This window comes from Bubalus bubalis, chromosome 9, assembly GCF_019923935.1.
Source record: "Bubalus bubalis isolate 160015118507 breed Murrah chromosome 9, NDDB_SH_1, whole genome shotgun sequence".
Lineage (NCBI taxonomy): Eukaryota > Metazoa > Chordata > Mammalia > Artiodactyla > Bovidae > Bubalus > Bubalus bubalis.
Window position 1 is genome coordinate 72,233,878 of NC_059165.1, and position 15,845 is coordinate 72,249,722.

At 54.3% G+C, this 15,845-nt stretch overlaps 1 protein-coding gene across 2 annotated transcripts; it reads right to left on the minus strand.

The window, feature by feature from the left end:
* Positions 1-1,037: 1,037 nt before the first annotated feature.
* On the minus strand, positions 1,038-15,057 carry SLC34A1 (solute carrier family 34 member 1). Of its 2 annotated transcripts, XM_025292931.2 has the most exons (13): positions 14,410-15,055; positions 13,330-13,467; positions 13,031-13,180; positions 12,818-12,946; positions 12,603-12,746; positions 11,571-11,682; positions 11,254-11,449; positions 11,077-11,172; positions 4,698-4,767; positions 4,274-4,441; positions 2,957-3,073; positions 2,732-2,856; positions 1,038-2,023 (listed from the first exon to the last, which is right to left on the minus strand). In XM_025292931.2, exons 2-13 carry the CDS (start codon positions 13,445-13,447, stop codon positions 1,520-1,522), a joined length of 1,929 nt encoding a protein of 642 aa, XP_025148716.1. In that variant the 5' UTR covers positions 13,448-13,467; positions 14,410-15,055; the 3' UTR covers positions 1,038-1,519. The 2 variants fall into 2 exon arrangements, with proteins under 2 accessions (XP_025148716.1, XP_025148721.1); XM_025292936.2 differs by lacking the exons at positions 1,038-2,023; positions 2,732-2,856; positions 2,957-3,073; positions 4,274-4,441; positions 4,698-4,767 and adding an exon at positions 8,411-9,549 and having other exon boundaries at positions 14,410-15,057.
* Between the last annotated feature and the right edge of the window lie 788 nt (positions 15,058-15,845).

The following is a 15,845-nucleotide window of genomic DNA, read 5'->3' on the forward strand; positions in this document are numbered from 1 at the left end:
CAGAGTCCGAGGGCCTTGGTGCCTCCCCAGGGCCCCTAGGGACACCCAAGCTGAGGAGGGGGTAGCCTCCTCAAACCCTCTAACTCAGACCTGAGTATCCTTTCCCACAAAACTTCCACAAGTCTGTGTGGGACAAACTCTAAAGGAAGTCCCCTCCCCACCCTCCCGCACCACTCCCTAAGCTGGGGCCAGAGTACTTCTCACCTCCACCTAGCAAAAAGAAGCACTAGCAAGGGCTGTGGGTGGGTAACATGATGGGGTTGGTAGCTTGGAGAACAGCTCTGGGGCTTCCAGGCCCTTGCATCCCCCCACAACACTTCAAAGGGGGTGGATGTGGAGGTGGGGAGGCAAGTGTTGTAGACCATCACAACTAGATGCGGGGCCCTACAGTCTTCCTGCCACTTTGGGGTCCAAAGGCCCCAGAGATGTCCCTGGACTAGAGGGAGGAGCTGTGGCATTGCCCACACTTTGCCTCTCCTTCTGCAGACCTCTGTTCAGGGGGCCCTATGGGAGAGGAGGAATTGAAAAACTTGGGTGGGCTTAAATGAAGCCTGGTTTACTGCCCAAAGGCAGAGTATAAAGGTGGGAGGGAAAGTGGCTGGTCTCTGCCCGCTGCACCCTGGGGCCCAGGGCATGGCTTCTCTTGCCCATCTCCACCCTCCCTCTCCTTCCTCCAGTAGCCCTGACGGGCCCCACCTGTCACTTGGTTTCTGGAGAACTGATTTTATCCCAGAGAAGAGGAGGGAGACAGGTAGAGAGCAGAGGTCAGCCTGCTGGGGTTGGGAGATAGAGGTGCACAGAGCCCTCCTTCCACTTGCCTTAAGGTAGCCCTCAAGGGGGCTTCCAGGGAGTTTGAATTGTGGATTGGACTCGTTAGGCAGGGTCAGGAGGATTGTTGGGGAGAGCTTGTTGGCTGGCTTTCCCAGGGCACAGCAGGCTCTCTTTCGGAGGGGAGACAGTACTGCTGAGCCTCAAACCATGATCTGTTCCTCCTCTCCAGATGGAGAGCAAGCAGATTTCCAAGTGCACAATGAGAGTTTCATTTCTTTCTTTTCTTTTTAATCAGGCAGTGTTAGGAAGGGGCTTGTAGCAGAGATGCAGAAACCCTGGGCGAGGATGAGGAGAATGGTATCATGGAGGAAGGAAGGTGGCAGGGACGGGGTGAGAATTCAAGCAGTGATCAGGCACCCACATCTGTGCCCTAGCAAACAGCTGTAGGTCACGTACACGGACTCACCCTCATTCCCACCCAGCCTAGTCAGGGTTGTGTGTACACAGGGACACAAGTGCAGGCTTCCAAATACATATGCAAAGGACTCACAATCATACCCAGATACCTTGCAGTTGGCATGCGGCCCCCCCACATGCACACACACACTGACTCTCAGCTGCACAAGCCAAGACCTCCCAGGACCTGTACAAGCACCGGCACATGCCCCGTCGCACCTCTTTGCCCTTCCACCCTGGGCATCTCAGACACAGGCCCCTTCTGGCTCCAGGCAGCCATCTGGGCTGGAGCCTAGAGACGGGTGGCATTGTGGTGATGGGGCATGGCAAGGCAGGGGGAGGGTGTGGCGGGGGGCAGTTCCTCCAGGAAGACCCTGGCGGGCAGTGGGGGTGAGCAGGGCTCGGCCCTGGCACAGCACAGGGTGGCACGGGTGATGAGGCGGTCCAGGGGCTTCAGGGAGTGCATCCATAGGGGCAGGAAGTCCCACGTCTGCAGCCACTTGGGCAGGTACCCGGGGCTGCGACTCTGCAGCACGCTGACAAGTACCACGAAGGCCAGCAGGGCCCCTAAGGGTGCACCCACACCTACCATAGCCCGCCAGCCTGCCATGGAGAGCCCAAACACCATCGAGGGCAGCAGCAGGAAGCACAGGAGGAGGTAGAGGACAGCGAACCAGCGATACTTGGCCGTGCATTTGCCCAACGCCTTGGCCATGCGGATAGGCAGGCGCGTGCAGGGCACGGGGTACCACAGCAGGATGCCGGAGATGTTGAAGAAGAAGTGGCAGAGGGCAATCTGCAGGGGAGAGGGCAGAGGGGCAGAGGCGGGCATGGGCCCTAGCTCCCGAGTCAGGATTAGATGACGGGACCACTGGCTCTGGGCAGCAGGAAAGTCAGCACTCAGGGCTAGCACGCCCCCAGTGAAACACTGGTACACTTCCGGACCAGTGGGTACATAACTGCTGCCCTAAACTCTCCACATTTCTTCCCACTAAGCCCTCTCTCAGGAGTTCCCCAGCAGATCCCATCCAGATCCAGGAGCTGAAAGATTCATACTGATTTCTGGTTCAGAAGCTCTGGCCTCCTGAGTGGGCAACATCCTGGCTTATCAGTTACTCCTTTGCTCCTAGAGCAGCAACCCCTTTGCTGTCTGCCCCGCAGTCCTTGATCCCCCAGATGGAGCCAGGCCCCCTCCTAACAGCACCCCTTCCCTAGAGTGTGAATCCCACCGACTCTTGTTCATTGATTGGCATGTATGCACGCGCACACACGCTCAGTCGTGTCTGACTCTGGGTTCTCAGCAATGTCTCCCTTGTTAGACTCTAAGGTCTTGATGGTGGCACCAGATATACTTTGCCCATATGATTTCCAGAGTCTGGCATAGCAGGTGCCCCGTACTAGGCAGTCAAAAACTGTTTGGTACACACTGCCTACATTGGGTCAGGCTTCAGGTGCCGGTCTTAGCCCTGCCCTCCCTCTGGCAGGGCTCCTCTCCCAAGCTCACCTGGAAAGCACTGGACAGCTTCTCCCGGGGGCTGGCCAGGGCAGCCAGTATGGCCGTGGTGGTGGTACCGATGTTAGAGCCTAGTGTGAGCGGGTAGGCGCGCTCAATGCTGATCACACGGAGGCCTGGGGGCAGAGGAGAGGACATGGGCTCCCCAGCTCCCTCCTTCAGTCCTTTCCCTGCCGGCCCCTCCCCACCAGAACCTGCCTCCGTGTAAGGACTCACCGATGAGTGGGGTGATGGCTGAGGTGAACACAGAACTGCTCTGGACGACAAAGGTCATGCTGGCCCCTACCACCATGGCAAAGTAGCCTGTGGCCCAGGTGAAGGGGGTGGGAAAGTCTGCGAGGAAACTGTCAGTAGGATCAGTGGGAGGGGATTGAGAGGGGCGGGGACGTTTCTTGGGGAGGAGGTCTCCGATGCCAGCTTCCAAGTGGCACCTTGTCAGTCTCCTGCTCAACTGCGGCAGCTTCTCCTGGTCCTCCTTGATCTTGGATTAAAGACCCTTAGCCTGCTTCCATCACACTTTTGCTCCCTTGTTCCCTCTGCCTGGGATAGCTTCCTCACTCCTAAATATTCATGCTCAGGACTCAGCGTGGATATCACTGCCGCTGGAGAGCCCTCCCTGACGCCAGTCCCTAGGCAGACTTTGCTTCTCCTTCCTCTGAACTCTCACAGATCCACAAATGCCCCTTATTCTAGCATTTGTCATACGGCCTCTGCCCATGCCAGGTGGGGTCCCCAAAGCTCAACATGAGGCTTAAATGAAAGTTGGATGGTGTCACTGCCCCAACCCCCAAAGTACCCCCATCGCCCTGGATAAAGTCCAGGCTCTAAGTGCAGCCTGCAGGGCCCTGTTACCTCGCTGACCTCTCCCTGGCTCTGTCCACCTCACTCACCGAGCTCCCACCACAGGGCTGGCCATCTTTCTGTGCCACAAGCCTGCCTCAGAGCCTTTGCATGTACTGTTCCCTCCACTCAAAAAGCTCTTCGGCCACGTCTGACTGCTTCACATGTAGGTCCCTGCTCAAATGTCACCTCTGCACAGAAGCCACTGACCACCTATCAAAAGCAACTCTTCCATACTCTACTTGCTGTTTTTGCTTTCTGTTTGGCAGTTACTGTTCTCTTTTATCTAAATTCATCCCCCCTCGATCATTTATTTTTTTACTGTCTTCCCATGTGTGCTATGAGCCCCCTGAGGGCAAGAGCCATCTCTGTGAGGCTCACCTCTGTATCCCTCACACCACTCTGTGCTTGGTACACAGAGGGGACTTAATGACTGTTAATTGAATCAAACAATGGCCTCTGGGAATCCCTTTGGAGCCACCTGCTGGAACGGAAGCAGCCACAGATTCCCAGCTTGTCAGCATCTCAGGGACCTCATATATCACCCAGTCCAACCTGTTCTTTGTTCACATGGGGAAACTGAGGCTCAAAGATGGTAGGGCTTTACCCAGATCACACAGTAAGGCAGTGGAAGGATTAACAAGATCCAGAAGGCCTGTCCTGGGGCCTGCCCACCCACCACTTGGGGCTCACCAGTGTTGATAACCTTCTGAATGACCTTGGCCACCTGGCCCTTGAGCAGAGAGTTGAGGATCTTGACAAGGAGGATGAGACAGGTGCACAGGAGTGCCAGGGAGCCAGCCAGGAGGATGAGCCCCACAGCTAGGTCAGGCAGCCCCGTGTCCACAAAGATGTGGTTGCCTGTGGGGTTGGGGAGTGGTATCAAGTTGCTGCCCCCTCAATCCGGCTCCCAGCCCCCAACCTTTGCCACCCTCTTGGACTCAGAACCTCGTGTTCCTTCAACCTCTACATGAGAGTCTGACCCAAGCCCAGGAGCTAGGCTGGCCAACAGCTGTCCTCCTGGGCTGGAAGCAGCAGTGGCCAGGTGGAAGATAGCCCTGCCTCTGCCAGGCTCTTCCCTGCTGGGCTGGACATCTCCCATACTGTGGGCACTCACATTTCTCCAGGGTGGCATTCCTGAGCATCCGGCTGGTGTTGGCCTCTGCCCTGGGCATAGGAGTGGGAACCTAGATTAAGAGGAGAGGTCAGTTCAGTTCAGTTGCTCAGTCATGTCTGACTCTTTGCAACCCCTCGGACTGCAGCACACCAGGCTTCCCTGTCCACCACTGATTCCCAGAGCTTGCTCAAACTCATGTCCATCAAGTCGATGATGCCATCCAACCATCTCATTCTGTCGTCCACTTCTCCTCTTGCCTTCAATCTTTCCCAGCATCAGAGTATTTTCTAATGAATCAGTTCTTCAAATCAGGTGGCCAAAGTATTGGAGCTTCAGCTTCTGCATCAGTCCTTCCAATGAATATTCAGGACTGATTTCCTTTAGGACTGACTAGTTTGATCTCCTTGCAGTCCAAGGGACTCTCAAAAGTCTTCTCCAACACCACAGTTCAAAAGCATCAATTCTTCAGCGCTCAGCTTTCTTTATGGCCCAACTCTCACATCCATACATGTCCACTGGAAAAACCATAACTTTGACTAAGTGAACCTTTGTTGGCAAACTAATGTCTCTGCTTTTTAATATGCTGTCTAGGTTGGTCATAGCTTTCCTTCCAAGGAGCAAGCGTCTTAATTTCATGGCTGAGATTGACATAGCAATTTAGGAAAATGCATTCTGAGACTGGGGCTAAAATGGGGGTTAGGGAGAGATGGGGATGGAGAGGATACAGGTGGTCCTTTTGACTGCATGCCCTTGGGTGCTTTGCTCGCCCTCTGTTTCCTCTAGTGATGAAATGGGGGTGAAAACATCTGCCACAGGAGAATCTGGCTGAAGTTAGCCTTCAGAATACTCTACTGCATCAACTCACTGATCTGGCTCTCACCGGGGCCTGCAGGGGCCTCCTGATCAGATGGCGTCTTGTCCATGTTTCTCCCACCTCTCCTTGGCCCTGGATGCTGCTGACCATGGCCCACTTCTGGAAACTCTCCCTTTCCCATCTTTTATTATCAATCCCTGCCTCAGTGCCCCCCTCTTCCCCGGTACCCTTGCCCCATCCTCTCCCCTCGGGCATCTAGCCCAAGTTCTGGAGTTTTCCTCAATTCCTTGTCCAGAGAGGATGGAGCCGAGGGCCCAGGCCCCATATTTCTTCCCTCCCCCTCTAATGTCAGTGAAGAGGAGAGGGTTCCGGAGGAGGTCCTTTAACTCAGAGGGCCCAGGGCCAGGCAGGTCGCCTAGATGAGGGGCTCAGGCTGTGTGTGGAGGTGTTGGGAAGCATGTTGGGTCTAAAGGGGCAGCAGCTGCTGAGCTCCAGGCCACTGTCACCATCCAGAGATGCAGCCCAGCTCAGCCAAAGGGCCTGCTTTTACAAGAGAAACCACAACTCTGAACATTTAGATAAAATCTCCCAATCTGTAAATGTTGGCAACTGCTTCAAGATGTACTTTATAATTCTGTGAAGGCCAGTCTGACCTGGGGACCACTCCTTTGTAGCCTTCTTGAGTTAGGGATTTTTTTTTTTTTTCCTGGCACAGCTTGTAGGATCTTAGTTCCCTGACCAGGGATTGAACCCAGGCCCTCGGCAGTGAAAGTGTGGAGTCCTAACCCCTGGACTGCCAGGGAATTCCCTAAGGAGTTCTTTTTAAAAAATGCAACCTGAGGCTCCTTACCTTTCCCCCAGCGTCCTGTCAGTGAAAGGAGAAAGTGGGCCAGGCTTGGCTGCAGAAAAGCCATGTCACGAAGGACAACTTGGGTCCTGGAAAGGGGTAGTGACTCCTTGGGTCCCTAGCAAAATGCAAGAACCACAGTGTCTGTCACCACATTCTGCCACCTGTGGGAGCTGATATAGACCCTGGTCCCGTTCTCCCTAGGGGGTCAGCAGCTTACACCCCTCTGACCTCCCTGGGTGCTGGGGGGAGGGGCTCAAGTGGGGTATGGCACTTGGATTTACAGATCCTTTATGTTTTATTCTAAATCGTGTCATTTAAAAAAAATGTGTGTTAGAGATGGGCTTCCCTGCTGGCTCAGATGATAAAGAATCTGCCTGCAATGTGGGAGACCAGGGTTCGATCCCTGGGTTGGAAAGATCCCCTAGAGAAGGCATTGGCAACCCACTCCAGTATTCTTGTCTGGAGAATTCCATGAACAGAAGAGCCTGGTGGGCTAGAGTCCATGCGGTTTACAAACAGTCAGACAAAACTGAGTGACTAACACACACTTGTTAGAGATAAGGACTACTTATGGCACATGACTTTAAATCGGGGCTTATTGTAGTGGCATGTTCTCCCGTGAGTGGGGCAGCGTACTCATCTGTGCGCCCATATTAGAGCCCTGCAGCACCTTCAAGCCTCGGCCATAATCACAGGCTGAGAAATCAGAGAAAATGGTCTCTGATGGGCTTGATTGCAAAAGCCGGCTGGGAAAGCGATGGTAACTGGGAGGGAGCCAGGTTTTTGCTATCAGGTAGATCTGAGTTTAGTCCTGCTTTTTATCCCAACTATCTTGCGCAGGTCATGCCACCTCACTGATCCTGTTTTCTCTAAAGCAGGATAAGAAAAGAGCTGTGCTCAAACCCCAGCTGAGCACTCCCTGCTGTGTGACACTGGACCAAACACGAAACCTCTCTGAGCCTCCGTTTCCTTGTCTGCAGCGTGCGGTCCATAATGCAGCCCACTTCTCCCCAGGGGCTAGTTGTGAGAAATCTGGAAAAACAAAGTGTGGAATTTATGTGCCTGAAGAGACAACCCAAACTAAGGAGACTTCTGGCAACTGAAAATGTGAAAGTGTTAGCTGCTCAGTCATGTCTGACTCTTTGTGAGCTCATGGACTGTGGCCCGCCAGGCTCCTCTGTCCATGGGATTCTCCAGGCAAGAATACTGGAGTGGGTTGCCATTTCCTTCTCCAAAGGATCGTCCCAGCCCAGGGATTGAACCCAGGTCTCCCGCATTGCAGGCAGCCTTTTCGCCATCGGAGCCACCAGATTAAGTTCACAGAGGGATGTGAGCTCCAGGAATTCTCCCCACCACCCCGGAGGGAGGCGGGCGGGGAAATAGCAGCAGTGTTTGGGCCTGTACTGTAGCCGCTCCTCCAGGAGAAGGGGTGTTCTAGGGTCTTTGTTTTCCTGGAAGCAGAGCGTGAGTGCCGTGCTAGTGGCACCCTCTGGTGGCGAAGAGGAGAATTCATTTTTACAGCCCTACCTATCACCCCTGGAGGGTCTCCAAGTGGCTGTGGTCACCTGCTGGCATTTATGCCGGATAGTCAGAGTGGGCAATGGACACATATGGTGGGATATACATCTGGAAGAGAAGTCGAAATGGAGAGTCAGGAGTGTGGGGTGTAGTTTACGCCAGGACTTTGGTCTCCCCTCAGTTGCATAGCCTTGGACAAACCTGTCTGAGCCTGTTTAAAATGGGGTTGTGAGGGGCTTCCCTGGTCCAGTGGTTAGCAATCTGCCTGCCAAGGTAGGGGACACAGGTTGGGTCCCTGGTCCTGGAACTAAGATCCCACGTGCTGCAGAGCAACTAAGCTTCTGTATCACAACTACTGAGCCCTCGAGCTACAACTGCTGAAGCCTGGTGCACTTAGAGCCCGTGCCCTGCAACAAGAGAAGCCACCACAGTGAGAAGCCCGCACACCACAATTAAGAAGTAGCCCCCACTCACCACAACTAGAGAGAGCCCACATGCAGCAACAAAGACCCACCGCAGCCAAAAAATAAATAAATTTTTAAAAATGGGGTGTGATAATCCCTGTCTCCCAGGTTGCAAGTCTGTGGAAGAAGCTTCTTTCATCCATGCATGTAGGGTTGACAATCCACAGGGTGACCAAACAGGAAGGTAATTCCCAGGACAGTGTCAGGATCCCCTGAGCATAAAGAGTTGTTGGAATACTAATACCAACTCTGGCTTTTTCTTTCACCATCTGGAAAATCCCAGACTACCAATCACATAGGTGCCCTGGAGGCTGGCTCAGGCGATATTGGGCCTGGCTTGGTGCAAGCTGGAGGCAGTGAGAACAGGTCAGAAGGGGCCACAGGGAGACCCAGTGGCCAAAGGAAACGTGTAGGAGGAGCTGCCAGGGCACATGATTGTGAACCACTTTCCTGAGGGGACTGTCCCAGAGAGAGGGCCAGGACCGGGAGCTTACCTCCCACCCCCTGCCACTCTCCAGGCCAAGGAAATTCTATCTGGACCCTGCTGTCAAGGAAAGGTTTCCCCAGGAGGGCTGGGTTGAGAAACCAGTGCACAGGCGAGTGGTAGCAGGAGCCATGGAGGAACGTGTGAAGACAGGGAACTGGGCAGCTTGCTTCTGGTCGCTGGACCTCAAGTTCCAGGTGGACCATGTCCACCTCACCAGCATCACTAAGAGTTCCATCGGGTGAAGGCCCCATTTGCATCCTGCAAAGGGAGACTGGCCGAATGCAGCTGCAGGCGGGCGGCGGGGATTTCAGTAAGCAAGGATCACCACGGGCCGAGGAACTTCTTTCCACAGCTCGCTTTTTGATCAAAGTGTGTGACTCACTTTGCAGTGAAGCAGAGGGGATTTTAGTGATTCAGAGAGCTTGGAGACTGCCCAGCGTGCTTGTGAGGAGAGATGTGTTAGTGGGGTCATAAAGCCACTGCAAAAGCTGTCTGCATGGGCTTTTTGATATCGAACTGCCTTGAATACTCAGCACTGAGCTGGAGCTGTGTGCCACTCAGATGCAAAGGAAGCTTGCAGGGCCGGTTGAAAGAATGTTCTCTGTTCACGCTGGGATTAAGTCCAGGAACATCAATAGGGAGTGAAGAAGCTGTGCTGTTTCCTCGTCTTTCTTTCTTGATGGCGTTACTTGTATGTCATAATCAAGGGGAAGTAGATACTGTAGATTGGAGAAGGCAATGGCACCCCACTCAAGTACTCTTGCCTGGAAAATCCCATGGATGGAGGAGCCTGGTAGGCTGCAGTCCATGGGGTCGCGAAGAGTCGGACACGACTGAGCGACTTCACTTTCACTTCTCACTTTCATGCATTGGAGAAGGAAATGGCAACCCACTCCAGTGTTCTTTCCTGGAGAATCCCAGGGATGGGGGAGCCTGGTGGGCTGCTGTCTATGGGGTCGCACAGAGTCGGACACGACTGAAGCGACTTAGCAGCAGCAGCAGCAGATACGATGGATTATGGTCTTGATGAAGCGTTTTCCTTATTTGATGGCTGAATGAGAAAGTGTGGTAATTGCCTGCTTCCTTGTTAGCCTGGTGTGATGGCTGGTCAATGAGTGTCCAACTGATCCAAACGGAGCCTCATCCCAGGCGTGAGAAGCCAGGAAACAGCAGGAAGAACACACAGGACAAGGGGGCACAAGCCTGCGGCAGTCTCCAGCAGAAGGACCCCAGTATCAGTACAAGTGGCTGTGTGTCTCCAGTGAGGTCTCCATCACCTGCTTGTCCTGCTCCTGGGCCGGTTCCCTGTTGGTCCTGGTTTTCCCAGGCATCCTTGTAGCGCTCTCTCCCTGCCCTCCTCTGCACATTACCCGGGCCCCCAAATATGCAAGAGCTGTCACTAAGCAACTCCCTAGATCCCGATGGGGAGAGACAGCCCTAGAATGCAAGACCTATGCTCGGGGCCCTGAAGCGATAGAACAAGCTCTAAAGAGTTTCTTAGCCTCTTGGAGCCTATTTCTTTACCTGTGAAACCACAAGGTTGAGCCAGATCAGTGGTTCTTCAACTAGTGGGCTTGTTGAAATGCAGACTGCTGGGCTCCACCAGATTTCTTTTTTCTAATTTAGTGGGTCTAGGAAAGGGCCAGATACTTTGTGTCTCTAGTGGGTTCCCAGGTGGTAGGTGTGCCGTTGGCCCACACTTTGAGAACTGATCTTTGGGCTAATTCAATAACTTGCCAACTCTAATTGATTAGCAATGACTGCCTGAGCCGGTGTGAGCCTGGGAGGGTGTAGCAATATCCGCCACAGGTGCAGCATCATAGCAGAAGTGCCCCCTACTTGTCCTCCCAAGCTAAAGGATTGCCAAGGTTTCTGGTGCTGCTGCTGCTAAGTCGCTTCAGTCGTGTCCGACTCTGTGCGACGCCATAGACGGCAGCCCACCAGGCTCCCCCATCTCTGGGATTCTCCAGGCAAAAACACTGGAGTGGGTTGCCATTTCCTTCTCCAATGCATAAAAGCGAAAAGTGAAAATGAAATTTCTCAGTCGTGTCCGACTCTTCACGACCCCATGGACTGCAGCCTACCAGGCTCCTCCGTCCATGAGATTTTCCAGGCAAGAGTACTGGAGTGGGTTGCCATTGCCTTCTCCGGCCAAGGTCTCTGCAGAGCTTTTAAACAGACCGTGATGCTAGCAGTCAGCTGTCTGAAGAGGGAGTCTTCTCATCAAGGCTGGACCTGGTACTCACCTCTGTGGGGTCTGGGTAACACCAGACCCGGATGAGGCTGTGATTTCTCAGGGACTCGTCCCCCGAGGCAAGGCTGGTAATCACAGACTTGTCCAGCTGTGGGCAGTGTGGGCGGTGGCTGTGAGGGTGAGGTCCTACAATCCCCTGGGCCCCACCTCACACCCGCCCTGCCTCTACCTGGATGATGAGCTTAGTGAAGGGCTCCGTGATGATCTTGAGCAGGTCAGGGGCATCGCGGCCACCGCGGATGTTGAAGGAGGCCACCACAAGTCGAGTGATGCGGTGCAGGTACCCCGTGGCAGCCTCCAGGGGCAGCAGAACCAGAACTGACAACCAGTTAAAGCAGTCGTGTACAGTAGCCCCCGCGAAGGCCCTGGGCGGGGAGGCCATGTTGCAGGGCAGGCTGGAGCCGGGAGACGCTCAGACTACGGGCTCCTAGCATGAGGGACCACCCTCCCCCAACAAGGACAGGCCCCTCCCCACTCCCCCCTCACCGCCGGAAGTCAGTTCTGTCCCCCGCCTGCATCAGGGCCACGATGGTGTTGGTGACGGAGGTGCCGATGTTGGAGCCCATGATGATGGGGATGGCAGAGCTCACCTCCAGCACTGGTAGAAGGAGGCAGGAGCTGGGTGGGGCGGCCACTCAACTCCTGCCCCCACAGTTCCTCCTGTCAGACCCGTTGCCCACATCCTCAACTCAGCAGGCATTCTTGCCACGCTGCTGACTCTGCTCAGCCTTGGCATCACAGGTACGAGGGGCATGTGCTGTGTGCGTGCGTGTAAACTGACGTTCACATATGCGTAGTGCCCCTGCGAATATGTGACTGTGTGTGTGGGTGAGTGTCCATCAGGACATGGGTCCTATATTGTGCCTCTGTGCTTGTGTGTGCACATACGTACACGAGTGTGATGTCAGTTTCATGTGTCAGCTTGGTTAGTACCCAGTTACTCAATGCAACTCTGATCCAGATGTTGCTGTGATTTCCCTCAACAATCAGTTGACCTTAAGGAAACAAGATTAATCTCAGTAATCTGGGTGGGCCTCATCCAGTGAGATGAAAGGCCCCAAGAGCAAAACTGAGGCTTCCCTGGGGAGGAAATTCCACCTGTGCCCTGCGGTATCAGCTTCTTCCTCTGAGTTCTGGCCTGCCCTTCCCCATGGCCTGCCCAGCCTGCCTTGCAATCACGACAGTCAGTTCCTTGTGATAAATTGTAGATGTCTCTATACCTCCTGCAGGTTCTGTTTCTCTGATTCCTCTGGTTCTGTTCCCCCGACTGATGGAATGAGTGAGTGTGTGGCGACATGGAAGTGAGCCTTCCTGGGCCTGTACTCCCCACTTGCCACCCTTCCCGGCTCCTGGGTACCCCTCCTGGCTGAGACTCGAGGCCACGCTTTGGAGAATAGAGTGGGAGATGCCAGAGCAGCCCGTTGTCCTCTGCCCTTGTCTCCTGCTCTTCCCACCCAGAGCCCCAGGCCCAGCATTGAAGGCCCCTCTACTCTCCCTGACCCTGGTGGGCCCACTCACAGCCAGAGGAGACCATGCTGACCACAATGGATGTGGAGGTGCTTGAGCTCTGTACCAGCACAGTCACCAGGATCCCCACCACCAGGCCCGCTACCGGATTGGACAGGATGGCGTTGTCCTTGAAGATGTCGCCGGCCACCTTCCCTGGGGAACATAAGCCAGCATTGTCCGAGACGCTTCGGGCCCCTTCCCTGGCTCCCTCCCCTCTGCCCTACCTCCAGCCAGCTGGAAGGCCGAGCTGAGCACATCCAGGGAGCAGACGAAGAGGTAGAGGAAGCAAAGCATCAGTGGCACCTTGAGGAGAGTCACGCCAGCCCTGCGCAGCTTCTGGACCAATCCGGGTTCTGGAGACAGGCGGTTGTGAGTGCAGGGGGTAGAGGGTTCTGCCAATGACTGCCAACACCCCTGCTACCCCAACCCAGGCCCACCTGGCTTCCGCTCATCCTCCAGGGCCAGCTTGGCAGGCAGTGGGTCATGGTGCTCCACAACCTCCCCATAGGGGCAGCCATGCTCTGGGAGGGCCACGGAGCCCACGCTGGGGAAGCCATAGGCCGAGGTCCCTGGAATCCTGTGCAAGACTGGGAAACAAGGCTGATGGGGATTTGCCTGGGGCCTCATGTCCCAGGGAGGGTTGGAGGGGTTGGACGGAGGGCTAGAGGCCTCCCTCCGGGGTGGGGCCATATGCAACAGAGGGCAAACAAGGTCCAGGGATGGGAGTAGCACTCACCCTGTGGGCTGGGCATGTAGGCAAAGGCAGCTCCATGCATCATGTGCCCCCCATGGGGAGTGGGAGTGGGGAGTGGGGAGACAGCCCGGCCTCCCACCTTCTCTCCATAAGACATCATCTCAAGTGCACACTGTGGGCCTGCGTGTCAGATGCACAGCAAAACTGAGTGACAACTGCTGTGCCCCGGAAACTGACACACACTCACACACTCATCCCCCAACATCCACACCCATACACTCACTTGCACAAACGCCCATGGTGTGTGATCCCGAACACACCCCCAGTGAAGCACACCCTCCACCCACACACACCCAAAGAATCACACAGGTGCTCAGCACAGATTTGGGGATTCATTCATTCATTCAGCAAGTATTTATTGAGCATCTACTCTTTCTAAGTTGCTGACCTCGATGCTGGAGTACAGCTAGCTAAATACAGATACAGCTTCTGCCCCCAGGAAGCTCAAAGTCTAGCAGAGAAACAGATGTCAATGAAATAATCCCTCAGATCGATGGAACGTGGCAACAGGAACAAGCATTCTAATGACAGAGGAAGGTACCACCAGAGGTGTCCCAGAGGTACAGCGGTTCACCCTCACAAGTGAACTTCTTTCCCTATCCATCCCTACCCTTCCCCGCTCTGCCCCAGCAATACAAACACTGACGGGACTTTCTGCCATGTATGAGGCTCAAACCAGGACTGGTTTAGTTAAGGAGGGTCCCCACCCTGACCCCAAGTCTGGGAAGTCTCCAATTTGCTTTAGGACCCCTTGAACTGCCCCAGGAGTTCTCAGTGGCTGTTGGGGTGGGAGTACCCCCATCTACTTCAGCACCCCCACCCTCCACCCCTCAACCTTATTCTAAGAGTCCTGACTGTTGGGGTTGGGGACCATGCAGAGCTGAATTCCAAGCCCTGAAAGAGCATGAGTCCATTCTGCAGACTCTGAGGCAGTGAGCCAGGCTGGGCTGGGACTGAGATGTTACAGGGGACGGGAAATGCGAGCACAGTAAGGACAGGGGCAAGGGGCCCATTTTCTGCTAAGATGGGGATGGGATTGGGATGTGGGGACTCTGGACTCACCTTGGTGTTCTGTGTTTCAGCTCCTGCCAAGCAGCTCAGGGAAGCCCTAGGAGCCTGAGGAGAAGCTGGGACCTTCTCTTTATACCTTTGGGTCAAGGGCAAAGTCCCTAGAATCTAGCTTCCCTCCCTCTGTTCCCCAATTAACTTCATCCTGGAGATTCCTCCTGGTTAATTGCTAATCGTCAGCTCTGCAGGGGGAGTCTGTGGATAGGCTCTTTCCTCTCCCACACAGATACCCAGCCTGAACTGTGACTCAGAACCGGCAAGGATGGCACAGATGATCCCGTGTCCCTAGGCAGAGACCCTGATGTCACTCAGACACCTCATTCCCAGAGTCCCCAGAGAAGCCATGGCTCTGGCCTCTTTCTCTCATTCTTGGCCGGACAGTACTCCCCAGGAGGAAACCCAAACACACTTTATACTTGCTTTGTCTCTGAGTGTCCTTAGGGACATTTGAAGGAGAGAGAGTGTGTGATGGAGGAAACAGCAGAAAACAATCTCAAAGGGGCTGTGTAGTGCTCAACCGTGGAAGGTCCACAACCCTAGATCTGAGATATAACCCAAGAGAATGTGAAGCCCCTACTTGGATGGGGCAGGGCCTGGTCTACATTTTAGAATGGTTCTGGGTGTGGGAGGGTTGCATGAGTCAAGGGGAGTGAGTCTGGAAGCAGAGAGACCAGGTAAGAGGGTGATGAGATGGTCCAGGTGATAGAGGATGAGGTCTGAATCTAAGTGGGAAGAAAAGAAACAGAGAGGAGAATGTGTGCTCCTGGGATGCTTTTATTGAAATTTGAAATTGTTAGGCCCTAGTTGTATTCTTTGCGACTCCATGGAATATACAGCCCATGGAATTCTCCAGACAAGAATACTTAAGTGGGTAGCCATTCCATTCTCCAGGAGATCTTCCCAACCCAGGGATAGAACTCAGGTCTCCCGCATTGCAGGCGGAATCTTTATTGTCTGCCCAAGTAGTTGTTATGCTTGGGCAGAACAACTGGTGTTGGGGGTGGTGGAGGGAGAGGAGGTGTATCACAGCTGGGTTTCTGGATCAACAAGCTGATGAGGACCTGAGGTCTGTTGAGGAGCCCCTGAAATGCAGGGAGTCTTTGAAAGTTTCTTTCCCTTTCATAGGACCTTGAAGCCTGAGTTGGGAGCCCATAACCTCATAGAGACATGTCATTCCCTTCTCAGGGATTCAGAAAATGGCAATGAGTATGGATTTATATGGGAGCTGTAGGACTCAATGAGCTAAACGACCCATCTCAGTGCCTTGAACAAAGGACCTCAGCTTGTTTGTTCTCTTCATGCTCTCATGCCCCTTTCACTGTTTCTAGGATGGTTGAAGTGTCCCTGCCAAAGAAATGGCCCCAACTTCTCCAGATTCTAAGCCCTGTTTCAGGTCAACAGCTCTTGGCTCAACAGCCCTCTCATTGCTC

What these genes read in the sequence shown, in the direction of transcription:
- SLC34A1 (XM_025292931.2), bottom strand. Translation starts at nt 13,447, where the DNA reads ATGATGTCTTATGGAGAGAAGGTGGGAGGCCGGGCTGTCTCCCCACTC. An exon ending in CTACATGCCCAGCCCACAGG is followed by an intron (nt 13,181 to 13,329) that starts GTGAGTGCTACT and finishes CTTGTTTCCCAG; the next exon opens with TCTTGCACAGGATTCCAGGG. An exon ending in GAATGCCACCCTGGAGAAAT is followed by an intron (nt 4,442 to 4,697) that starts GTGAGTGCCCAC and finishes CCAACCCCACAG; the next exon opens with GCAACCACATCTTTGTGGAC.